Source organism: Harpegnathos saltator, unplaced genomic scaffold (assembly GCF_003227715.2).
Source record: "Harpegnathos saltator strain DR-91 unplaced genomic scaffold, Hsal_v8.6 scaffold293, whole genome shotgun sequence".
NCBI classification, from domain to species: Eukaryota; Metazoa; Arthropoda; class Insecta; order Hymenoptera; family Formicidae; genus Harpegnathos; species Harpegnathos saltator.
In genome coordinates, this window is record NW_020230087.1 from 532,501 (window position 1) to 553,550 (window position 21,050).

Here is a 21,050-nt window from a genome sequence, read left to right on the forward strand (position 1 = left end):
AAATGTGGAAATGGAATCGGAAAACGTTCCAATTTTCTGAATGTTCTTCGGTTTTTGAACTTCCACGTTTTTCTTATTATAGATGAGAACAATTGAAAGTTTATACACTGTTTATACATGCCTGATCTGACCGGCTAAGAGAGGATTAATCGCATACAGCCAGTCGTAGACCTCCTTGTCGCCTAAAGTCTGCAACAAGTAGCCTCGGTGCTTGGTGACAACGCTACACAGAACAAATGTTTCAGTATATGCACGTATACCGCTCGTTTTCATCATTCACGAGTGACTCACCTGAACGTATTCGGTACTTTCACCATGGCTAGCTGATCTTCGGAATACTCGACTTGAGCGGTGGCTAAATTGATAAGAGCTCTCTCAACGGGATCCTTTTCCTCTCGGAAAATCAGAACGTATGGTCTGCGCACAGCCTGAAGCGATGAAAACGGAGAGAAATTGATAGATCATGTGGAACAACAGATTTTGAGTGATCAGATCTCTCGTGAATTCACGCTGACAAACATACCACCCAGCGTTTTTTCCAGCCGTTGGTCTTGTGCTCGAGAACATTCAAGTAACCCTTTCGCGCGATCACCGGGCTAATGCGTATCTCTTCTACTTCCGGCACGTAGAGCACCAGATTCTCCTTCGACGGCGAGGACGATCCGAGCGGCGGTGGCACGACCGTACAGGTCTGACTGGCCGATTCGCTTGCCAATATACTCTCCTGGAGCTCTTGCAGTCTAGCCCTCTCCGGCGAGCTCAACCTAAGGAGGCACGACTTAGACCTGCTCCATACTACTATACCAGCAGCCTGCAAGTAACACTCCAGCATAACCCTGACCGCGAGCCAATCGTGCTGGCGGTTGTCTCGGCACGTCGAGAGATTCGAACCTCAAATGCGGAAGCGTAACTCAGAAGCTAGCGTCGCTTGAGAAAAAGAAAATGCGAATCGAGTGCACATTCTCATCCTTTTTTTGCTTCGAGAATTTTCAGATGTTACCGTTTACCTTGTTCTAACGAGGGACGGGCGAAATAATAACGACAAAGCGAAGCGTGGACAACCGTTATCAATAGCAAGAGCAGCACTCAGGCACGCAGAGAGGGTTACCTGGTCTAAAATATCGCTAGCTCGCGCGTATACTGACTCTTGAGACGAAGACGATATGACCGAGGATATCATAGAAGCGGATATATCAGTTATAGTGTCTTCTCCAGGCGATACATCAGAAAGCAATATTGGTTCCTTGCTCGGGATTCTGCCTTGAATGAGCTTAATACACTTGGTCGCTAATTCTCGCTCTCTTTCGGTCATCTCCCATGGTTCGTAGACGTCTTTACTGGTCGAGCGTTTTAACTTCACCGGGCTGGCGTGTGGTTCATTCGTGGCCTTCGCCACCATGTTACATACGTCCTGCGCACCGGAGAATCGTCGTGAGTAGCTCTATGTGTATTTCAATACAAAATTATTGCGTCTCGCTTGTTAATTAATCCGACGATACGCTTACCTTCTCGCTTTTCGTGAAGTCATGCAGTGGTTTATTGCAGAACGATACTTTGTCAATGCCGAGTTTCTCTCTCAGCAACAGTGTGTGCCGCATTCTCTCTACCTCCTCTAACCTTGTTAGCTTCTCCAGCTCCCACTGATGATCGAATATGAGACTGTCTCCTCGTGGTCTCCATCCGTGCAAGTTCTCCTCGCCTCTGACGTATGTAGAACTCGTATCCAAGACGCGACGTTGACGTCTTTGAACTCCTGTAAGTAAACAGGAGAGGGGAAGAGGGAAGGCAAAGGGTGTTGAGGAGAGGGAAAGAGCCCAAAATGTAAGTAAATGTAAACGTAAAACCATTTCTGTTTAGAAAATAAAAAATTCCTTCCCACACTTAAGGATGACACTATGATCGTTTTGACTTCGAGATAATGAAACTTTACATTAATGCAAAAGGAAAGCTTTTAACTTAATGTAACAAGGAATCGCTAAAAAAATATATTTTCAAAATATATTGTTAGGTAATATTCAGGTGATGATACGGGTATGCGCTGCATGAAGATAATATAAATTGAAGTAAAGTTTTCATACAGAGAGTTTCACTTTGGGATGATATTAAGCGAGTGAACATGGGACTACACTATGGTTAGACATAACAAACCTGGGCTACCTGCTTCCGAAGAACGACGCAGGACCAGCTCGTAGACACCGCTGAGTCGATTTGCCTCCTGGTTGCGATAACTGCCGCTAAACAGATGTTTCAGCGAGCGTGGGCCGACTCTAGCATCTCTTCCGTAGATAATCATGCTGAGATCTTTCGTGATGATCGCAGGTCTTCCGCAATTTTCCAGCTGAAATCATTGCGAACATCGAAATAATAAAAATAAAATGGACTGCCTTCAGATATTATTTTCCCAAAATGAAACAATACCTACCTCGAGATACGCTGAGATGGTCATGAAGATCTGCTCTCCATAAGATGTGACGCGATTCAGCAGAGTTGAATTGTGGAGCGAGCTGTCCCATGCTGCCTCGAATCTGAACATACATCGGTCGTCGCCAGGAACTTCGAGATATTCACCTGGGAACAAGCCCAACGAGAGCACGGACGAGTCATTGTCCTCCTCTTCGGGCTCCGGAGTATTTCGGATACGGCCGACAACGAGCTCGCGTACGTCCTTCCATCTCAATTCCGAAGCCGGTTCGTGCACGATGGTGATGCGAATACGCCGCTGTATACCTTGGTGAAGTAAGAACAGCCCGCGACACGGTAAATCGTCGCTGTGGTCCACCACGGACGGCACATACTCGCCGTTCGGCGCTAACTCGCAGATTTCGAACCACACCAGTACGTCATATTTGGCATGTACGTGAGACGTGCTGGGAGACGGCAAGACGCTGCCGAATTTTGGTGAACGCACCGGCTGGCTGATCGGTATGGATGGCGGAAGCATCCTCTTCGGTGGTTGTCGTACGCTGTAATATATACGACATGTTTGCGAAATGTTTCTTATAATAAGATTTCATTAAATCAAGATCAACACTTACTATTCCAGTTTCGCGTCTTTGTGCAACGGATGTTGCTGATAATGACCGAACACCTCGAAGACGATAGGTTGTGTCTTCAAATACTCCAAGAAAGATTTGGTGACTGTGACTGTAATCTGTAGAGATCATATCGATCAGTGGGATCTCATTTGAATAAAAACTGAGCTTTCTCTTGTAGGATCTCACTTACATTTTGTACATGATAAAATCCAGGTGGATTGCCTTTGCCTGTATTCTTCACTGGTTCCGTTGAGAAAGCTTCGTCATGTCGATGCAAGAAACTGCAAGGACACCATCACGTTACAGTCGTCTTGAAATAAGCCGAGATAAAAGCGTCGCGTGTATACTTACTTAAATTGACAGAAAATGTCGGCGTATTCTGTGGAAATACCCATAGCTTGTAGAACCGTTACTCTGAAAGTAAACTCCGCGCCAGGTTGTAGATGATCCGGCAAATCCTCCTCCTTCATGTCGCTCGAAACCGAGCTGTCGCCTCTGCCGCTATCGGCGTCTCCCATGTCATCCTCGTCCTTCATGTCCTTCTGTACCTCATTGTGTCCCTCAACCACACGCTCTTCGTGCAACATGATCTGTCGATTCTTCTCCAAAGTTTGGGCCAAAAGCGTGTTACGTTTATTATGCTTTTGCCCGCCGAACAGGTCATCTTCGAAGGAAATTCGTGCTGATTGTCTAACGCCACTTGAATATTCGCTGTTTTCCTCTTCTGGAAGAAGGGTTCGTTATGTACGTCTTACGAGGACTCCAAGCTCAAGGATATAGCGACGGTTTACGTACCGACTACGGCTTGTACAGCGACTCGCAGGTAACCTTTCACGTCACCCTTCTCATTCACAATGGCGACCTTGTGGATCAGTGGCACTGGATACATGAGGTTGCTCAGATACACGAAGGATCTTAAAGTCGACACAAAGTCACATCAATACAATGGCGAGTAAGAATGAGCAGATACGCGAAAATATTTATTAGATTCTTATTCACCTGCCAACCATACGAAACCAAGGGAATCGGTCATAGAATGGATCACCTCCGTTGATGGACTCGACATTGTAATCCGGAGATGTAGGCGAGAGCTCGGCCTCGTTGTGATACATCTCGCGCATCAGTTCCAATCTTTGTCTGCAAGATTGACAAAATCGAGAATTTATATTACGGTTTCTCTGTCGACAAGTTACGTAAATGTGATTACAACTCTCTCGTGTGCTTTATCCATTGAAAAATTTGTCTGGTTCGGTCTTCAAACGCATCTCTCTTCAGATAGTCCGAATATCGACCGACATCTTTTGCTTTTCTCACACGCATTCGTTATATCCGAACACAACGTAACTCACATGAAAAAAAAAAGTAACATCTCCAAACACATATCTTCTCCTATCGAAGATATCTTTATTCTTGCAGTGCGTTGATATACGTCATTCGACATTCAAATGAGCGTTACACGATAATTATCATGGTAATAAGCATTTATGCTTGTTGTATGATGTAAAATTTTCGAGGTCCCTTTACGCACGTTACTTCGTGTCTTGATCGCTTCCTCAATCGAATTGTATTGCAGGTCTGATATACGTGCATATAACAAAGTCAGAAAGCGAGAGAGAGAGAGAGAGAGAGAGAGAGAGAGAGAGAGAGAGAGAGAGAGAGAGAGAGAGAGAGAGAGAGAGAGAGAGAGAGAGAGAGAGAGAGAGAGAGAGAGAGAGAGAGAGAGAGAGGGAGAGAGAGAGAGGGGGGAGAGAGGGGGAGAGAGGGGAGAGAGAGGAGAGAGAGAGAGAGAGAGAGAGAGGAGAGAGAGAGAGAGAGAGAGAGAGAGAGAGAGAGAGAGAGAGAGAGAGAGAGAGAGAGAGAGAGAGAGAGAGAGAGAGAGAGAGAGAGAGAGAGGAGAGAGAGAGAGAGAGAGGAGAGAGAGGAGAGGAGAGAGAGAGAGAGAGGAGGAGAGAGAGAGAGAGAGAGAGAGAGAGAGAGAGAGAGAGAGAGAGAGAGAGAGAGAGAGAGAGAGAGAGAGAGAGAGAGAGAGAGAGAGAGAGAGAGAGAGAGAGAGAGAGAGTGAGGACACGAGCTCAGCGGAAGATGATTGAAAGATGTGTCGGTGTTTGAGACAGACGTGCACGAAATGTGAAAATATATCATTTTTGTTTGGACTGTTTTTCTCACATTCAGACAGCATAGAGCAATGTTCACAGCAGCAGAAGCGGTGCTGCGTAAACGATGGCGTATTTTTTTTTTTTTGCGAAAGAAGCTCGTACACATGTCTATTCGATTGTTCCGATCGACGTTATTACGCTATGAATTGAAAAACCATGCAAGATCCATCGATTCATAATAGACTTTTGGCGAGCTCCAAGTGCAAAGCTCGTTTCTCTCGTGTATCGCACTCAAGAGGATGAACATTGCCACATACGTATCGAGGAAGTCTCTCCAAGATAAAAAAAAAGAACGGGAGAAATGCGCGGCGACAGAACGACTTTTGCACCAGTTAAAGGATTCCTCGAGGCTGGGCGTATAAAAGCGTGTTGTTACATATGGCGTTAAAGAGAGGAGAGCCTCGCGCGTTCGAGCACCAACCTCGAAGGCAAAAGATTTGCGAGCGAGAACTTCGGATTAGAGTAGACTGTAAGGCATTGGAAAATATCCTCTTTGGCCTCCGGAGTGCTGGGGCTCGAGTCCTCGTTGTACACGTGTCGCATCAGCTCCAAGCGCTGTCTATAAGTCAACATGTATTACTCGCGTGAGTGGGCTGTGCGTCCGCTGCCAGTTTCTACCCGATTTTGTTCTAACAAATAAGCTGCGAGATTTCTCTCTTTTGTCTCGGCTCGCTAAGGTAATATTATATGGTTCCGCGAGCCCAAAGCAAGTTTGAACGTCTCTCATAAAGACATTTGTGTGACGTGCCTAGCAGAATCTTTCGTCATCTCACGCCAACACACACGTTACCGTGAGTATCATTACGAAAACATGTGTTTAATCTCCAATACGATCCATATAATTTTCGATAAAATCGCGATCCTCTCATTAAAGTAAGGTAAGATATGTACTCGTGCATCGGTAACGAAATAAAAAAGAAATTGTCGAAGGTTGTATGGAAAGGCTTATACTTCACTTACAGTGGTCAGCATTTGATCGACAACGATATAAAACATGCTACATGTTGGATGTATAAATTTAGCGTGATACACAAAATGTCCCGAAATTCGCGTTTTCAGAGAACAAAAAATTAAATAATAAAAGTCTTTGTGACTTTTAATTTCAAGCAGGTGTTTCTCGAAATACGAGAATTTAAAGGCCAATCACATATCACGGTTGCACAGTCGCCTCTTCGTGAATCAAAAAAATATTGAATCAAAGAATATTATCGTACGTGCAACTCACGAATAGACGATTATGCATATATATATATATATATATATGTACAAAATGTAATTATCGTTTAATTACAAGGCTACTTCATAGATAGTATTATCGATTTTTCCTAGGACGTGAATGCTATAAGAAAGTAGCAATGGAATTGTTTTCTTCTTAATAAAACACATTCCTTTCTTCTCAGGAATATTCTGTAAATAAATATAATCCCGATTGTAAGATTCAAAGTACACATAGAAGGCAAACCTTAGCTTGTCTAGCGTCCAGTAATGCGTGGCGCCGTTTTTCGTGTCTTGAACCTCAACAGCAACGATGGTGCGCGGGAACGGCCTCTCATCTTCCTCCTCGTCGTCTATGACGGGTAAAAGTTCCAGTGGTAGCGGTGAGTAAAGGGTATCCGTGAGTAACGTGAATTGGAATTGAACCTGGAAGAGAAAACCGATGAAATCAAATTTGTCACCCTACGGTGAATAAAAATGCTTTCCTCGTTAATATCCTCTTTTTATAGAAATATTACGGTTTTCACGGCAGTTGCCGCTTTCGCGTTAAGTACTCGCGGCATCTGCGCCGCATAGGGATGTCGTTAGTCTCGAAAAAATGCGTAGACATGTAGTACGCATGCGAATCGTACGCACAGACATTATTAACCACGAGGTAAGGGATATACGATATACGAAAAAAAAGAAAAAAAAAAAAAATTCATATCCGAAAATACGTGAGATATGGTGCAGAGGTGAACACAAGTCAAAGAAGCCGTGCGAAAATTTGGCACTGTACGTCCGCGACTATACCTTCTTCTTTAGTTCAACGGATATGGCATTAGCCTCTTTAAGGAATATCGCGTTGCCCCAAAGATCGTCCCGTAAACTCGTGAATTGGTGATATTTCCACTTGCGGAAGGCCGAAGCGGCCAGTTGAAACTCTCTCTCGGTCCAGTTGCTCTCTGCGTCAAACAATGGGTTGACTGAAATGCAAGCCATTACCAGGCAAAACAGTCAGAGAAGCCAAGCATTTGAATAGAATGCCGATTAACTTCGATTAAGAAAATGTGCTATGTCCTATCGACGAGTAATCATTTAGATAACGTCGCATGCAGTAAGGACTTGCGCGTTTCAACGTGTGTGTGTGTGTGTGTGTGTGTGTGAGAAAGAGAGGAAACTTACGAAAAGATTCAAAAATTACGTTACACAAGGTAGAACACGCCTGATCGATCGGGCATGGTTACACCGAAATTGAGTTCGAGAACCAAAAAAGCAACTAGTTTCTATACTCACCGAAAATATCCTCCTCGATGTTGTTGAAATCTTCCGGCGTATAACTGCTGTACATAGACATTGTCATACTCTGCTCCTCCACCTGCCTCTGCAACGCGTCTATCCGCGCTTCATAGTTCTGTTCATAGAAGCGATCGATCACGAAATAATAATTAAAAGAATGAGCCACGTATATACATACGTATGTATATTCATGCAACGCACCTTTCGTTGTTCTTCAAACAACTGATCAGCCTCCTCCTTCTCCTTGCGGAATTGCTCTTCCAACACGAGCAATCTCTTCTCCATTTCAGCCTTCAGATCAATACCCTGATTTTCGAGCAACTCGACCTGTGCGAAGTCCCAGTCTGCGGTCTCGCCGTTGCCAGGTGTTTCCACCGGGGATCCCTTTTCTCTTCGTTCGCGCACTATACGATTGTACAAAGAATGTACGATACCTTAATTAGTACGCTAGTTATGTTCTCATGAGCATCTGTAATTGATCAAGCCGCTCGGAATGTCGCAAGTACACACCTTGATCTGGATGATTGAATCGGAAAACGTGATTCTTCCCTAGAATCACGCGCGAACCGGTCGTCAGAGTGAGCGGCTCGGTCACCTCGCGACCATTCACATAGATCAGAGCTCCGTTCTTCGGTATCAGTGTTATGATACCCTCGTGATTCTCGAAAACGCAGTGCTCGCTGAGTATATGCGGGCCGCACAGTTGGATATCCTGCGGTATATTCGCTTCGGCGCTACCGATGCGCGTAAACCCGTCTTTGATGTAATAAATCAAGCATTCCGACATGAGCGGGTCCTCGTTCAAGTTTACCAAGTGCGGCGTCTTCTTGGGGGAGAAAACGCCCACTGTGACACCGTCCTCCTTCACGGCAACTCCCATCTCAGCGAACACCGCCTCGCGTTGCAGGCGAATCGATTCGGTCCGCTTCAACTTCTCCTCCCATGTTTCATTTAGTTCTGCAACGCGAAGTAGAACGCGATAAGTGAAAAGTGATTACGAGGACTGATTAATGTGATTGTCTGTAACGTAGCGAGTAACAGAAACGGTGAACAGAAATCAGGCTCGCACGAGTAACGCGTCATGCGCAGTTTTACCTGCGATCAATTTCTCAGAAGCCTGCAATTGATCCACCGCCTCCTCGGCAAGAGAAGATGTAGTATGAGAAGGAATTCTCGACCGGCTTTCTTTCACGTCCTCTTCGCGCTTGTTCGTTCTGACAATCTCGTCTCCTGCAAGATGAGAATCGTTAAGATCCGAGGGAAGGATCGTAACATGTTTAAACGGCAAGCCTGGGTCAGAGTCGGTACCGTGTGTCGCGGTATAAACACCGAAAGCCATAATTAAAGCAGTGGCGCAGGTGAAGAGAAGTATTCCAGAAGCTGTAGAGTTCGAATTGTGGCTACAGTAATTCTCAAAGCGGTAAAGACGTAGAACTCGGATAAACTAATTGATGCTTCTTTGTGAAGTACCGGCGTAGTCTAACGTGTACAAGCATGATCACTATATGAATGTGTATCACACTGTTCAATATCTATTATATGCATTTTTCTTCATCTTATAAATCCGTCAATTTACGGCGCCTTTATTATCACATTGTCTGCCAACTTCATAATTCTCATTCTTTACTTTTTCTTCTTTTTGAACGATCGCTTTTATAAACGAAAGCATAAATAGTTATTGATTTATGCAGTATTGAGTATCTCGTTGGAATTTTGATAACCTACGAAAGCTACTAAATTGTACCGGATATGAGAGAGGGAACGCAATAGGCATTAACGGAACAGATACGTACATTAAATGAGAGGGAAAGTAAACTCGCGAAGCAAATGTGTGTAAAATCAATGAAATTGACAAACACACCATCGATATGTATTTATGCGCTTAGCAGTGAAATAAGCGCATAGACAAAAAACCAAAAAATTATGAGATATCTAAGAAAGAGGCGCAAAAAGATGGACGATGCCTGTCCTGGCTGTAGTTCTTTGCTGTATGGATTGTTAGCATTTTCTTTTTACTTACTAGGTTCTTTCTTTTCGTACGTAACTTTGCCATCTGGCCCTACGTCGAGCGCAAGGGAAACAAAGAACAAAATACTATATAAATGGATTGCCTATCGCGCGCGTTGCATAATTACAATTAATTTATAACGGCCGAGAGTTCGCATTATAACGCAAGCGCTGGTACCTGAATACTTTCTACATAACGTAGACGTACTTTCAAAATATATAAGAAACACTGGGCAGTTGATAATTTGCGATAACAGATAAAATAATAAGCAAAAAAGTGGGTCATATATCTACGATGATAATTAATTATATGTAAATATATACATATATATGTACATTCTATAAATTCATTAAATAATCCTAAGAGAAATCGTATTAACATCCAAATATTTATAATTGTCAGTCAATCTGTGAAATTTTATTTAACCTGTCCTCGCCTGTATGTTTTTAATAAAAAGATCTTTCGTAATCTGATTCACACATCGAAATTTTAACGATTCCGAACCTTGTAAAAAATTGTATCTTTAATTTACCTTCTTGCACGTCGATGCCCTCTTGCTTTAGAAGTTCCCGCAATTTCTGAATTTCCTCTTTAAGTTCTCTGATAAGTCTGGCATTCGCATCCTCGTTAACCACGGCCTTGCAAACGATCTGTTTCGCTCTGTCCGCGTATCTGTGAATGCAAAAGGAAAGATTCCTCAGGTCAGGACACAATTAAAGGTTTCTGCTTAAAAGAAAAAGGAGCTCTTCGCGCGCGGGAATAAATTCGAAAAAATACATAATGAAGAATCTTACCGTAGGGTTGAAAGGGTCTCGTCATAATTAATATCCGCAGGGCTGACCGCCGCGATCATAGCAGTTTTCGAATTTCCTCCCAAGTTCTCTCGTAATAACCACGTTAAAACGGAGTCCCTGTATGGAATGAAGTCGGCTTTCTTCTTCTTCTTCGTCGCCTATGAGAAAATGAAACATTTCGAGGGCAATTACTACTACTGATTCACCGTTTAATATTGAATAATTTTTTATGCTTTAGTATTCTATTAATATTCTCCGTCTAACTTACCGCCTGACAATCCATATGAAAGTAGTGAAAGAACGTAATAGTGATATCAATATACGATATATTCGATACATATATTTGAATTAACGCGACAGGATACTTACGATTTCGGCGAGAGCACTAATAACTTTCCCGAGAGTAGTTAAACTCTTGTTAATGTTAGCTCCTTCCTTCAAGCGCGTTCCTTTTGCACCCGTCGAGTCGGCTCTCTCAGATCCCGCAAGATCAACCAGCGATATCTTGCTGACTTTTTCTGTTACTAAACCAGTAGCACCATCCTGTTGCTGTTGTGTGAAGAATATCGTGAAAACTGCATGTGATCTGCTGGAAGTCTCATTCATGTTGGTTGCTGCGACAGTCCTGGAACAAGATCACGATATATTTTTAGCACACGTATCAAACCGCATGTCATAAATATAATTTATACGAATAATTGCCGTAAGTAGCAACAAATACTAACCTGGCCTTGTTACCTTCGTCTATAAGATCGTGGATATCTTGATACGACATTACAGCCAACTTGGAAAGATCCTCGACGTAAGGGCCCAGGAGAGGGTGCTCTCTCACTCGAAGATTTCCTCTGTTCTTTGGGTTCAGCAAGTCACGCACTCTTTCGCAGTATATTTCCATATAACTCACTTCTACCGAGTACTTGAGCCGTTCGTTGGATGTATAGCTGATTTTCCTAAACAGGTCCTTGCAAATCTGTGGTATAATTCCCTCTTGTCCTTCCTCCTGCTTCCCCATCATGGTGTAAGATTTACCGGCGCCGGTTTGACCGTATGCAAAAATGCAAACGTTGTAGCCTGCGTCACGAAATGAGATCAGATCAGATATTATTTCAAAACGTCGTCGCGTCATGTAAATCCTAAGAGAAGCTTAGACCTTTCGAAATACAATTTTCACCTATCTAACAATTGTAACATCTCTGATATCGGTCATTAAAGGAACTATAATATCTACCTTCGAAAGCATGTACCAACATTTCTTCACCAATATCCTTGTAAACCATGAGCTGAGACGAGTAGTTCTCGTCGTTTGGCTGCAATATTGCGATAAATTAAAATCACCGAATATATATATATATATATATATAACGAAATATCGTCTTAATATTTACCGAGAAGAGAAACTACACTTACATCCATAGAAAAGTAGGAATAATCATAATTGAAGCTTTTGACTGCATCTTTGCTTCCCGGTGTGGCTTTAGGGTTCATTATGGCTATAACACGAGAAGGTAATCGTTCGAATGCTGCTTCATACGGCAAATTAATATTGCAGATTTCACACGTCAGAAACTTACAAGTGGTATTTCCCGTCATTTCTATAATACATTGTGCTTCGCGACGAATCTCCCGACTATTGAAGGGTCGTACCCTCACCGCCACTTTAACCGACGACATTTTGCTCTAATATTTTTCTTCTTTCAAATCAACGTCGGGCAAAACCGACGGCGGTGTCGGCGAATTCCCTTTCGTTCGTCTCTCTGTAATAAGATCGGGTCGTGCGATTATTACATCAGTGTGTTATCGATTTCGTCGACTGCTCATAAGTTCAGATTGATCGTCAGGTGGGAAAGCGACTCCCACAATCGCTTATAGAAAGTTCCTAGATAAGCAAATCGTGTTAATTGTCGACACAAACCATCAACACAAGTGTCTAAATGTTCATTTCACGTTTCCACGACCTTACACAGGTACACCTTTCAGGTACAAACGATGTGACGAAGAAACGTTACATTCCAGGGAGACATTTCTTTTACGAGGTCAACCCCACGATCGACGCGAGAACACCACCGATCACTATATACACCTTAAAATAGCATAACGTGTCGTGAGCACGCAGAAGCTTCAACATTATTCGAGTTCAATATATGGGATGCTTGGCAATTGAGCATCGAGTTACGTCGTACGTGAGAATCAAGCGATAAATGTCCGTGTACTGCTCTTGGAAAAATAGTATCGAAAGCGAAAAAATTGGAATAGTAAAGAAAAAACAGGGACGGATAAGAGACGAGCATTTCACAATTGTACGCAGTAAAGTAGTGCATTACGAATTTAGACATGGCGCTGCATGGGGGATAGCGAAGTACGCGCAACGCTCACACAACTTTAATTGTTTCCTGGTCCATCAGTCGCACACTTTCCGAGGCGAAACTACTATGTATGTACGCCATCATATCTCCAGGAGTCTATAGAGATCAGTGGAAAACACCATCGGTAGTAGCGGTGGCGATGGCGGCAGCGGCGGCGAAATCGATACGACGACGGCGTCCGAGTACTCGCGGAAGGTCCGGAAGACGGGCGGAGGCGAGGAACAGTGCATAGTGTATATGTGGATTTTTACGATCGATCGTCCATGTTCACGGAGGAAACGACGGCGCTTACCTTCGGCGCTATTCGCGTGAACGTGATTTTTCACTTTTCGAACTTGACGAAAGGCGAAGAGCAGGAAACGGAGTTGAAGGAATAAGCCCTCGACTATGGCCGAGGGTCCGACTGAACCGCCGTGTGTAACATATATCCTAATACGAAGAGACACGCGAGAAAAATTGCGAGACCGGACGAAAGTCGCGGCACACTGCCCCTCGCTGTTGCGCACGCAATGCTCTACGTTGTCGACTATCTCCCGGCGGTCACTACATCGGCCATCCCTTGTGTGAACTACGATCCACAAAACCCTCGAGCCCGACGTAAGCGGACATTATAGCGCGTTCGCCCACGTAACACTCACGCGTGTACACCCGCGCATGCATACGCTTTCGCACGGACGCTTCGGGAGTTATCCTGCCTGCCGCACAATCGAAAGCGAGCAGTTACTTCGCCGTTGCAACCTCACCACCCCCGGTTGCCCGTGGCGAGTGCTGACGACGTACACCGCGAGCGCCTGCGTGTTGCTCCGTCTACCCTTCCATCGTTCTCGTCGTCGTCGTCGTAGTCATCATCGAAGTCACTGTCGTCATCGAGAACGCGACTAGGTGTCTAGGATAAAGATGCTTCGGTTCAGTAGGCTACTTCTACCCCTTCGTTCTCAAGATCGCGCGACTATATCGACATTTCTCGGTGCTTCTCGAAGAAACGTCCTATATGTTGCGTCCTAGGATCCTAAGGAAAAAATTCACAGACAAAAGATGTATATAGAAACGTTAAAACAAAAGCGCCGTCGAGGACCGCTGAGAAAATTGGAAAAGTCTGCGTGTAGAAATCCTGCGACCCTTTCCAGAAGGGCGCACAACCTTCTCTCGTCTCCCGTGAGAGAGCTTCATTCTCGCGATTAAAAAAAAATATTTTGCGCGTTTGAAATGTTCGATATTAAACGAGTAAAAATACCTGTAGCCTATTAAACCGAAGCATCTTTCATCGCACCTCCTGTTATCCTCAAGTTATCGCGCTATGTTTCAATGAGGGAAGGAGGGAACCCTGTACATGTGTCGCACGCGCGTAAGCGATTGTAAGGGTTGGCATATTCGTTGCGCCACACGCGCAACTGCGAGCTCATCATTTCCTTGTCTGACAACACGCAGGGTGAAACGAAGATTCCGTCCGTACAGACCGGACGCAAATATCCCCTACGGAAAGCACGTGCGCCGTCTTGTATCTTTGACACGATGCCTACAAAATGTTCTCAGATCAATCTTCTGCATGTTCTTTTACGTCTTACCGTTTCCTGCGATACATTTTAACTTCGCATTTAAACATAACAAATTAGCCGAGTCACTCGAATAAATCGGTCCTTCTCGAAAACCAAGCCCCAATTCATTGTTCTAGCGCGGTATCCTGATCTTTCCAATCTTGTATCATGCCAATTATGGGAGCATTGCACATTTAAAAGCTAAAAAAATACAAAGAAGTTTAGAAAAAATATAAAGCGTTCCGAAAGCTTTTGCACAAAATCAGAGATTGACTCTCAGAGAATGGATGTGAAAATGCTTTTAATTCGAAACGATCAGCCCATGAAAATCTTTCCCTCCCTATCGCGCTACACAAGGGTCCCCAATATTTTTACGGCGATGCATGATACGACGTAAATGGGAGGATTACAGAAAGATCTTCGCACTGACGCACGCATATTTAGGAAATTGGATATGAACGTAATTTTCATTTCCGATGAAGATGCGTTTAGTCAATTTCCCGACAACGTCACACATGGGTACATTCGACCTGAGTTTCCGCGTGAATCATCCGCCAGCAGGAAGTCCTATCTGGGAAAACGAAGGAATTCGTATCTCTTCGACGAAAGGTCAGCGCGCAAGGAGATGGGGTGCGTGGGTGCGCCGATGTGCACGATTGGTCATCCCAAGTTGAATCTCTCTCTCCCCCCTCCCTGCCCTCTCTCTCTCTCTCTCTCTCTCTCTCATGCGACGCTTCGAAGCCATTTAATTGCTGCCCCCTTCAACGGCTTACCTCGAAGAATGAAAAGGGACGCGCGATCGTACGTCACCCCCACGTTCCTCTACTGCGATTCGATCACGGCTTTCGCCGTCGAAGTCGCGCGTCTCCACCTAGCTCTTCCTACAAGGCTACCACCAAGCGGCATCGCGGCACCGGCGTAGCACTACAGAGAAGGTGGTGGTTGAATTTGAGTCAACGTGGCCAACGACGTTACATATACATACAGAGAGAAGCTCAGACAGGCGCGACGCGTTGCGTCGCGCGAAGGGGGGTGACGGGGGGTGCGCGCGTCGATCGACAACACCGTGGTGGTCCAGGGCCGTGTCTGGCCGCTTTCTCCGTTTATGAACCAATCGCGTAGCGCCTAGGAGGAGAAAATCAATAACTCGCGAAGGCACACGGGGGTGACGTCAGCCTGCAACCCGACGACGATCGACCGATGCGACGCAGGCGGCGCCGGCCAATCTCCACGGACCAATCAATAAGTAAAGATACCCACGAACGTCGCCGATGGTACCGTGCGCATAGATCGCAGGAGCAGCAGCAATAGCAACAGCAACACTGGCAGCAACAGCACTGCCAAGGATGAGATGGTGAGCCAACACGCGCTCATTCCCTCAAGATGATCTTCCTCTCTCTCTCTCTCTCTCTCTCTGTCTCTTCGATATCGATCAAGTATACAAAAATCGTCTCCTCGCCGCGCGTGGCGACACTACACGGGGCCGCCCCGAGGGCCGAATTATTGACATGTAACGCGTCCCAAGGAAACTGACATGACACCTGATCACTTTCGGCAGGAGTGACGGGGACACTTCTGAAAACAAGATCTCGAGTTTGTAGATGAAATAGAGGAAACGAGTAAATTATTCGCAATTGACCTGTTCTTCTTATAGAATCGTCGAATGATGAGAGTTCCCTCAGAAGAAAATTCAATTCGACGTCGTCCGTTTTAATCAATCGTTTTAACGACTGATTAAGAATTAATGAGACAGGCTTCTAGGTTTCTACATTACAATAAAATCTGTTAAATTTGCACGAAGAATAAAGTTTCATTATTTAACGCAATACTCGTGACACGCAATTTAATCATAATGGAAAACCAATGCTCCGTAACAGAATGCTGGAAAACCGAAGCAGATAATTTTAGCTATCACTTTGCAGCTAATTTAGAGTGATTTTGATTGTCGAAAATGTTATTGGCCGCTACCTATTTTCGAAATTTCATCTTTAACGTCGGATGTTCGAACATAATATTTTTACTCAAGATCTATTCAAGATTAAGATAGATTGAAACATGAAGAACAATAAGCTCTAACCTCATTACCCTCTACATTAACCATTCTCAACCATCACTGACATTTTCCTTACGAAGCGATCATATCTAAAACTTACCAAATAATTCGAGAAACAAAAAACTGCAAAATATGAAGCACCATACCATCTCCTCCACTCTTCATCGCAAAAGATCACCACAGAGCACATGAAATATTATTCTCCTTCCATATCCAAGTATAACAAAGTGATCATGGCCGGCTCCATTCCGATACATCGGCACATATATACGCGCAAGAAGAACCTTTTATTATTCCCTGTGATAAGTGACATTCTACGAATTTGATACGCCGATCTTTTCTCAGAATTAGTTTAAGAAATTCAACCGCGAACGACAAGTTACAAATTCATTTGAATGAATCGAAGATGAAGACAATCTGACAACCAAACTTCCTGAAGTATCGGTTTGTTAACAAGTTAACCAGCACGTTTCACTTCGATCATCACTGACCTACCCTCTCGTCCTTCGTTTATGTCCTTCGGAGTATTGTCCACCATTTCTGACCATTCTGCGAACCCTTCAGTTATCATCGTATATACGAGACACTGGTAAGAACAGCGAGACTGTTTCATCGCGAAAATTCATGTTTATGTTTGCTAGATAAGCTTCCGAAGAATCACCCTTCTTCGAATAAGACGTCCAAGGATATGATTGTACGAGTAATTAAGACTCTCGATCGAATCGAAAGACTAGTTCGGTGTCTCTTTTGTCGCTTTTGTCGCGATACGAGAAGATATTCAATCTTTTATCCTTGGTAAGCTGAGAACCCAGGTGTATCAGGCGATAAATAATGAGCGAATATACGAACCGATAATTGTGAGAAGCGACGAGGCGGAAAACAGCTGTGATTAAAAACAGATGATTGGCTCGACATAATGGCGAAACAGGGGATCGGCCTTTCTTTCATTGTCACGTCAATATGGAAACAATCAGATTAACAGACTCTAGTGAGAATAATGTGACGTTCTTTTTTGTTCTCTAACCTTGCTATTTCTCCCGTTGCCCGCATCGAACCTCGTCCCTGTTGAAGGTGAACGAAGAACGTTTCAGTATTGTAATTAACTAAAGGCCAAAGTACAAACGGCGTGTACGATCAATCGTGTTCATCAATCTTTATCGTGTACAAATCCACCGTATGCGTAAATTATCATACCTATTCGTCGTTCTGCTATCTCACCCCTGTGCTTCAATCCTCGAGGCAACGCGAATCGTTCGAATCTACGCCGCCGTGACCGGCCACTTCTTCGCACCACTGATCACGAAACTGCAAACAACTGCCGACAATCAGAGGTTCGCACAATTTACGAAGAGAAATCCGAAATACCAGCTGATACTGCGATGTCGGTAAATTTCACAATACGTTTTCCGAAGAAAGCCGATCGTATCGGTCTCATCCTGAGCAACCTTGCGAACATCTCCACATTAGAGCGTGTGCTAATTAACTCGTAATCGTTTTTCGATTTAACGCACTTTCGAGCGCCATTTTTCAACGACCATTTTTACTCGAGGGGTATAATTTAAAACTCGAACATTGAAGATGGCGATCGAGCGACCTCTGCACAATGCTCGTCACGAAATTAAAAAACGAGAGCGATCCGATCGCGCAATTTTTCCGAAAATGACAAACCAGGCAGACGGAGAAACATTTCGTTCCAGCAAAGTTTCTTTCGGCGCCTTCTTTCTATAAGATATGACGAACAGCACACGCTAAGGAGAAAGAGAAAATGAGGAAAAGAGAAAGGAGGAGAAAGAGAGAAAGAGAGAGAGAGAGAGAGAGAGGAGAGTGAAAGGGTGAGCAGGTTCGATCGCTCGGCGCGAGTGCTTCGAAGACGCTCGACGTCGTCGATAACGGCGGTCGTTTAAATAAGTAATCCGTACGTCGTGGCGACTCGCGCAACGCTGCGCTTCGTTCGGCGTTGCGCTAATAAAATACGCGATCGTGGGGATGACATACGTCGTATCTCTCTACATACCTCTGCACGTCGTGCTCGTCTCGCCCCGTCTTGTTGCCTCACCTCGCCCGTTGCATGATTCCGCGCGCGCGACGTAAACGGTAGCGCGAAAAACGACACGCGCGAGAAGACGTCCGAAACGCTGATCGCTCTGCAGACACTCACCAGATACGTAGGCAATGACGTGAAAACAGCTGAGGTGCTACGGCCATACTGGCTCCGTGACTCCACGAAGACGCTTCTCGGTACCGCCGAGCGTGCACGCCGAGCGTCGCGACGCCACTCGGCCCGATTTCTCCGCTGGCGGCGTCGTGTCGCATCGCTCCGCGCCGCGACGACGTTCTTGGGGGCGGTATATCCGATCGATTGTATCAAAGTCGTTGCCTCCGTCATACAACACAGGCCGCCACCAGCTTAGAACAGTCGTTCTTCTCTCATTTCGTTGTTACCGTCACCAACTCAAAAATGTTCCGTTGCATCCACACTTATAAACATATCACAAGTGCAGCTTTGAGTTGATACAACCGTGTGCACTCACGAACTTATCCTCGCTTTTCTGTACCAAGTGACAAAGACCGCGACATTCTCATGTGATAGATAAGAAACTTTAACTCTAATTTTCGACTCAGAACTCTATGACTCATAAACGTCGTTTGGCTAGTATCTGTACATATACTTTTATTGTGTAAAAAGTATACAAAGGATACTCAAATTCCTTAATAGGATACAACTTTAAAATAGATCTATAAAATAGTGGCATCCAAAAGACGGTTGGAATAATTACACACAATTATTGAACATTGTCACAAATTAAATGCTATTATTAATATTTTATTTCATTGTAAAACAAAATACAAAGTAAATCCTACTTATGCATATATTATACTTACTTTATGTGATATTCACTTGTAATTACATAAATCTGAGATATGGTATGAGGAAAATATTTATATAAATACAGAAAAACAAAATCACAGGTATTATCGAGCACAATAATAGAGCTCATGACATTTCGACCTTACAAAAGCACTGTCACTCTAAGTGACAATTCAGCATTTATAATATAAGTGCTGTCTTTCATCCTTCAACAGCCAGCAGCAGTTTTGAAACGTGCATTCACATCTTTCCAATTGACAATGTCAAAAATTGCTTTCACGTAATTAGGTCGTACGTTCTTATACTGCAAATAATAGGCATGCTCCCACACATCAATGCCAAAGAGAGGAATGAGACCAGTCGTAGCTTGTAATGGATCTTGATTTGCGCAGGTAGCTATCCTAAGGGACTTTGCTTTCTGATCGTAACCAAGCCAACCCCAACCAGACCCCTGAATTGCCACAGTTGTCTCTGACAAGTGTTTCTTCATCTCTTCCATGCTGCCAAAGTCTTTTTCAATTTGTTTCACAAGAACAGCTATGGAAACAAGAAGATAATATATCATTTATTCATACAAATTCATACAAATGTATGTATCACCTCTCTTCTTATTAAAAATAATTTTACTTAATGCAACAAAAAATCAATTATATCATTCATTTATCACCATTACCATCTGGATTACCACCAGTAGGTGATAAGTTGCACCAGAAGATTGAATGATTGAGATGTCCACCACCGTTGAATTTGATTGCTGGAGCTAGAGCAATTTGAGTGTTTACATCACCTTTTGCAGTTGCCTCCTTCAGTTTCTCCTCTGCAACATTCAGATTATTGACATAGGTCGCATGATGCTTGGAATGATGAAGTTGCATGATCTCTGCAGATATGACAGGCTCCAGAGCTCTATAGTCATACGGCAGATCTGGGAGAGAATGCTTTGTTCTTGTGAACATATCCTTGCTACAACAAAACATATTCCTCATGAGAGCTAAATATAAACTTAAAAATCCAAGATGTACTAATTTATATTTAACAATCCATTGATCAGCTGTGTGTCACATTTGTTATAATAAACATATTGCTTTGTACAGAAAATATCAATAGTGACTTATTGAACAATATTGTATTTGAATATTAATTTAATAACACTTGATTTTTTACATAAACATATAGAAACATTGCATGGATATCAAATTTACAAAATATGATAGGTTAGAGATTATATAACGCGAAAGAAACAGATGTAAGAATAAAACTGTCATACTTACATTGTGTTGGAAACTAAAATACGTCTCGCTGCGAACATTATTGCAAAAATGTGAGTCTTGCTAATAAGGTTTCCTCCAAAGTAATCCTGCAACCACTTTAGAATCCCCGTTCCGGCCTTATCGTGTTACGTAGAGATTGGTAGAGATGGCCGATATTACTTCGATAAAAGAAAATAAGGGGTCCAATTCAGGAAGAGATTATTAGACCCGTTACTTTTGTGAGTTAGTTCTTGAGCCTCCACTTGTTACCGTACACATCGAGGAATTGAGGTACGACTCAACAGCGAGTCAGATGTCCTTCGTGTCATTTATGAAAAATATCTATTATGAAAAATGAACGAAATCCAACAAGTTGTAATTTTAGAAAAAATAACGTTAGCAAAAATAATCAAAAGAAATAAATGCTCTGCCAAGACACTTTGAGAAGCACATCAATCATTTTAAAATTTAAGGATATACTAGGCTAATAAAAA

The 21,050-nt window shown here is 43.6% G+C and overlaps 2 protein-coding genes across 24 annotated transcripts in view; both read right to left on the minus strand.

Moving 5' to 3' along the window:
- Window positions 1–18,715, minus strand: part of unc-104 (kinesin family member unc-104) — a 23,799-nt gene extending 5,084 nt beyond the window's left edge. The window contains exons 1-30 of one of the 23 annotated variants that reach the window (XM_025299787.1): window positions 18,452–18,715; window positions 17,632–17,752; window positions 12,058–12,240; window positions 11,894–11,976; window positions 11,715–11,793; window positions 11,212–11,557; window positions 10,856–11,111; window positions 10,755–10,757; window positions 10,487–10,644; window positions 10,225–10,364; window positions 9,705–9,743; window positions 8,780–8,914; window positions 8,195–8,641; window positions 7,886–8,118; window positions 7,682–7,799; window positions 7,199–7,371; window positions 6,654–6,832; window positions 5,613–5,750; window positions 4,035–4,172; window positions 3,831–3,949; window positions 3,387–3,759; window positions 3,226–3,316; window positions 3,036–3,151; window positions 2,423–2,963; window positions 2,149–2,338; window positions 1,506–1,753; window positions 1,109–1,441; window positions 524–811; window positions 292–428; window positions 122–223 (exon numbers count right to left, since the gene is read on the minus strand). In XM_025299787.1, coding sequence (XP_025155572.1) covers window positions 122–223; window positions 292–428; window positions 524–811; window positions 1,109–1,441; window positions 1,506–1,753; window positions 2,149–2,338; window positions 2,423–2,963; window positions 3,036–3,151; window positions 3,226–3,316; window positions 3,387–3,759; window positions 3,831–3,949; window positions 4,035–4,172; window positions 5,613–5,750; window positions 6,654–6,832; window positions 7,199–7,371; window positions 7,682–7,799; window positions 7,886–8,118; window positions 8,195–8,641; window positions 8,780–8,914; window positions 9,705–9,743; window positions 10,225–10,364; window positions 10,487–10,644; window positions 10,755–10,757; window positions 10,856–11,111; window positions 11,212–11,557; window positions 11,715–11,793; window positions 11,894–11,976; window positions 12,058–12,157 — 5,303 coding nt within the window. In that variant the 5' untranslated portion in view covers window positions 12,158–12,240; window positions 17,632–17,752; window positions 18,452–18,715. Of the gene's footprint in view, window positions 1–121; window positions 224–291; window positions 429–523; window positions 812–1,108; window positions 1,442–1,505; window positions 1,754–2,148; window positions 2,339–2,422; window positions 2,964–3,035; window positions 3,152–3,225; window positions 3,317–3,386; window positions 3,760–3,830; window positions 3,950–4,034; window positions 4,173–5,612; window positions 5,751–6,653; window positions 6,833–7,198; window positions 7,372–7,681; window positions 7,800–7,885; window positions 8,119–8,194; window positions 8,642–8,779; window positions 8,915–9,704; window positions 9,744–10,224; window positions 10,365–10,486; window positions 10,645–10,754; window positions 10,758–10,855; window positions 11,112–11,211; window positions 11,558–11,714; window positions 11,794–11,893; window positions 11,977–12,057; window positions 12,241–12,398; window positions 12,418–13,141; window positions 13,615–15,157; window positions 15,332–17,631; window positions 17,753–18,451 lie in introns of those variants that run through there. The other 22 variants (XM_025299789.1, XM_025299794.1, XM_025299791.1 and 19 more) reach the window with 22 other exon arrangements.
- A 505-nt stretch (window positions 18,716–19,220) lies between these two features.
- Sod2 (superoxide dismutase 2) lies at window positions 19,221–20,761 on the minus strand. The gene is made up of 3 exons (XM_011136545.3): window positions 20,578–20,761; window positions 19,980–20,269; window positions 19,221–19,843 (listed from the first exon to the last, which is right to left on the minus strand). Exons 1-3 carry the CDS (start codon window positions 20,613–20,615, stop codon window positions 19,515–19,517), a joined length of 657 nt encoding a protein of 218 aa, XP_011134847.1. The 5' UTR covers window positions 20,616–20,761; the 3' UTR covers window positions 19,221–19,514.
- Between the last annotated feature and the right edge of the window lie 289 nt (window positions 20,762–21,050).

What these genes read in the sequence shown, in the direction of transcription:
- Sod2 (XM_011136545.3), bottom strand. Translation starts at nt 20,615, where the DNA reads ATGTTCGCAGCGAGACGTATTTTAGTTTCCAACACAAT. An exon ending in ATTTTAGTTTCCAACACAAT is followed by an intron (nt 20,270 to 20,577) that starts GTAAGTATGACA and finishes GTTTTGTTGTAG; the next exon opens with CAAGGATATGTTCACAAGAA. An exon ending in TACTGGTGGTAATCCAGATG is followed by an intron (nt 19,844 to 19,979) that starts GTAATGGTGATA and finishes TTGTTTCCATAG; the next exon opens with CTGTTCTTGTGAAACAAATT.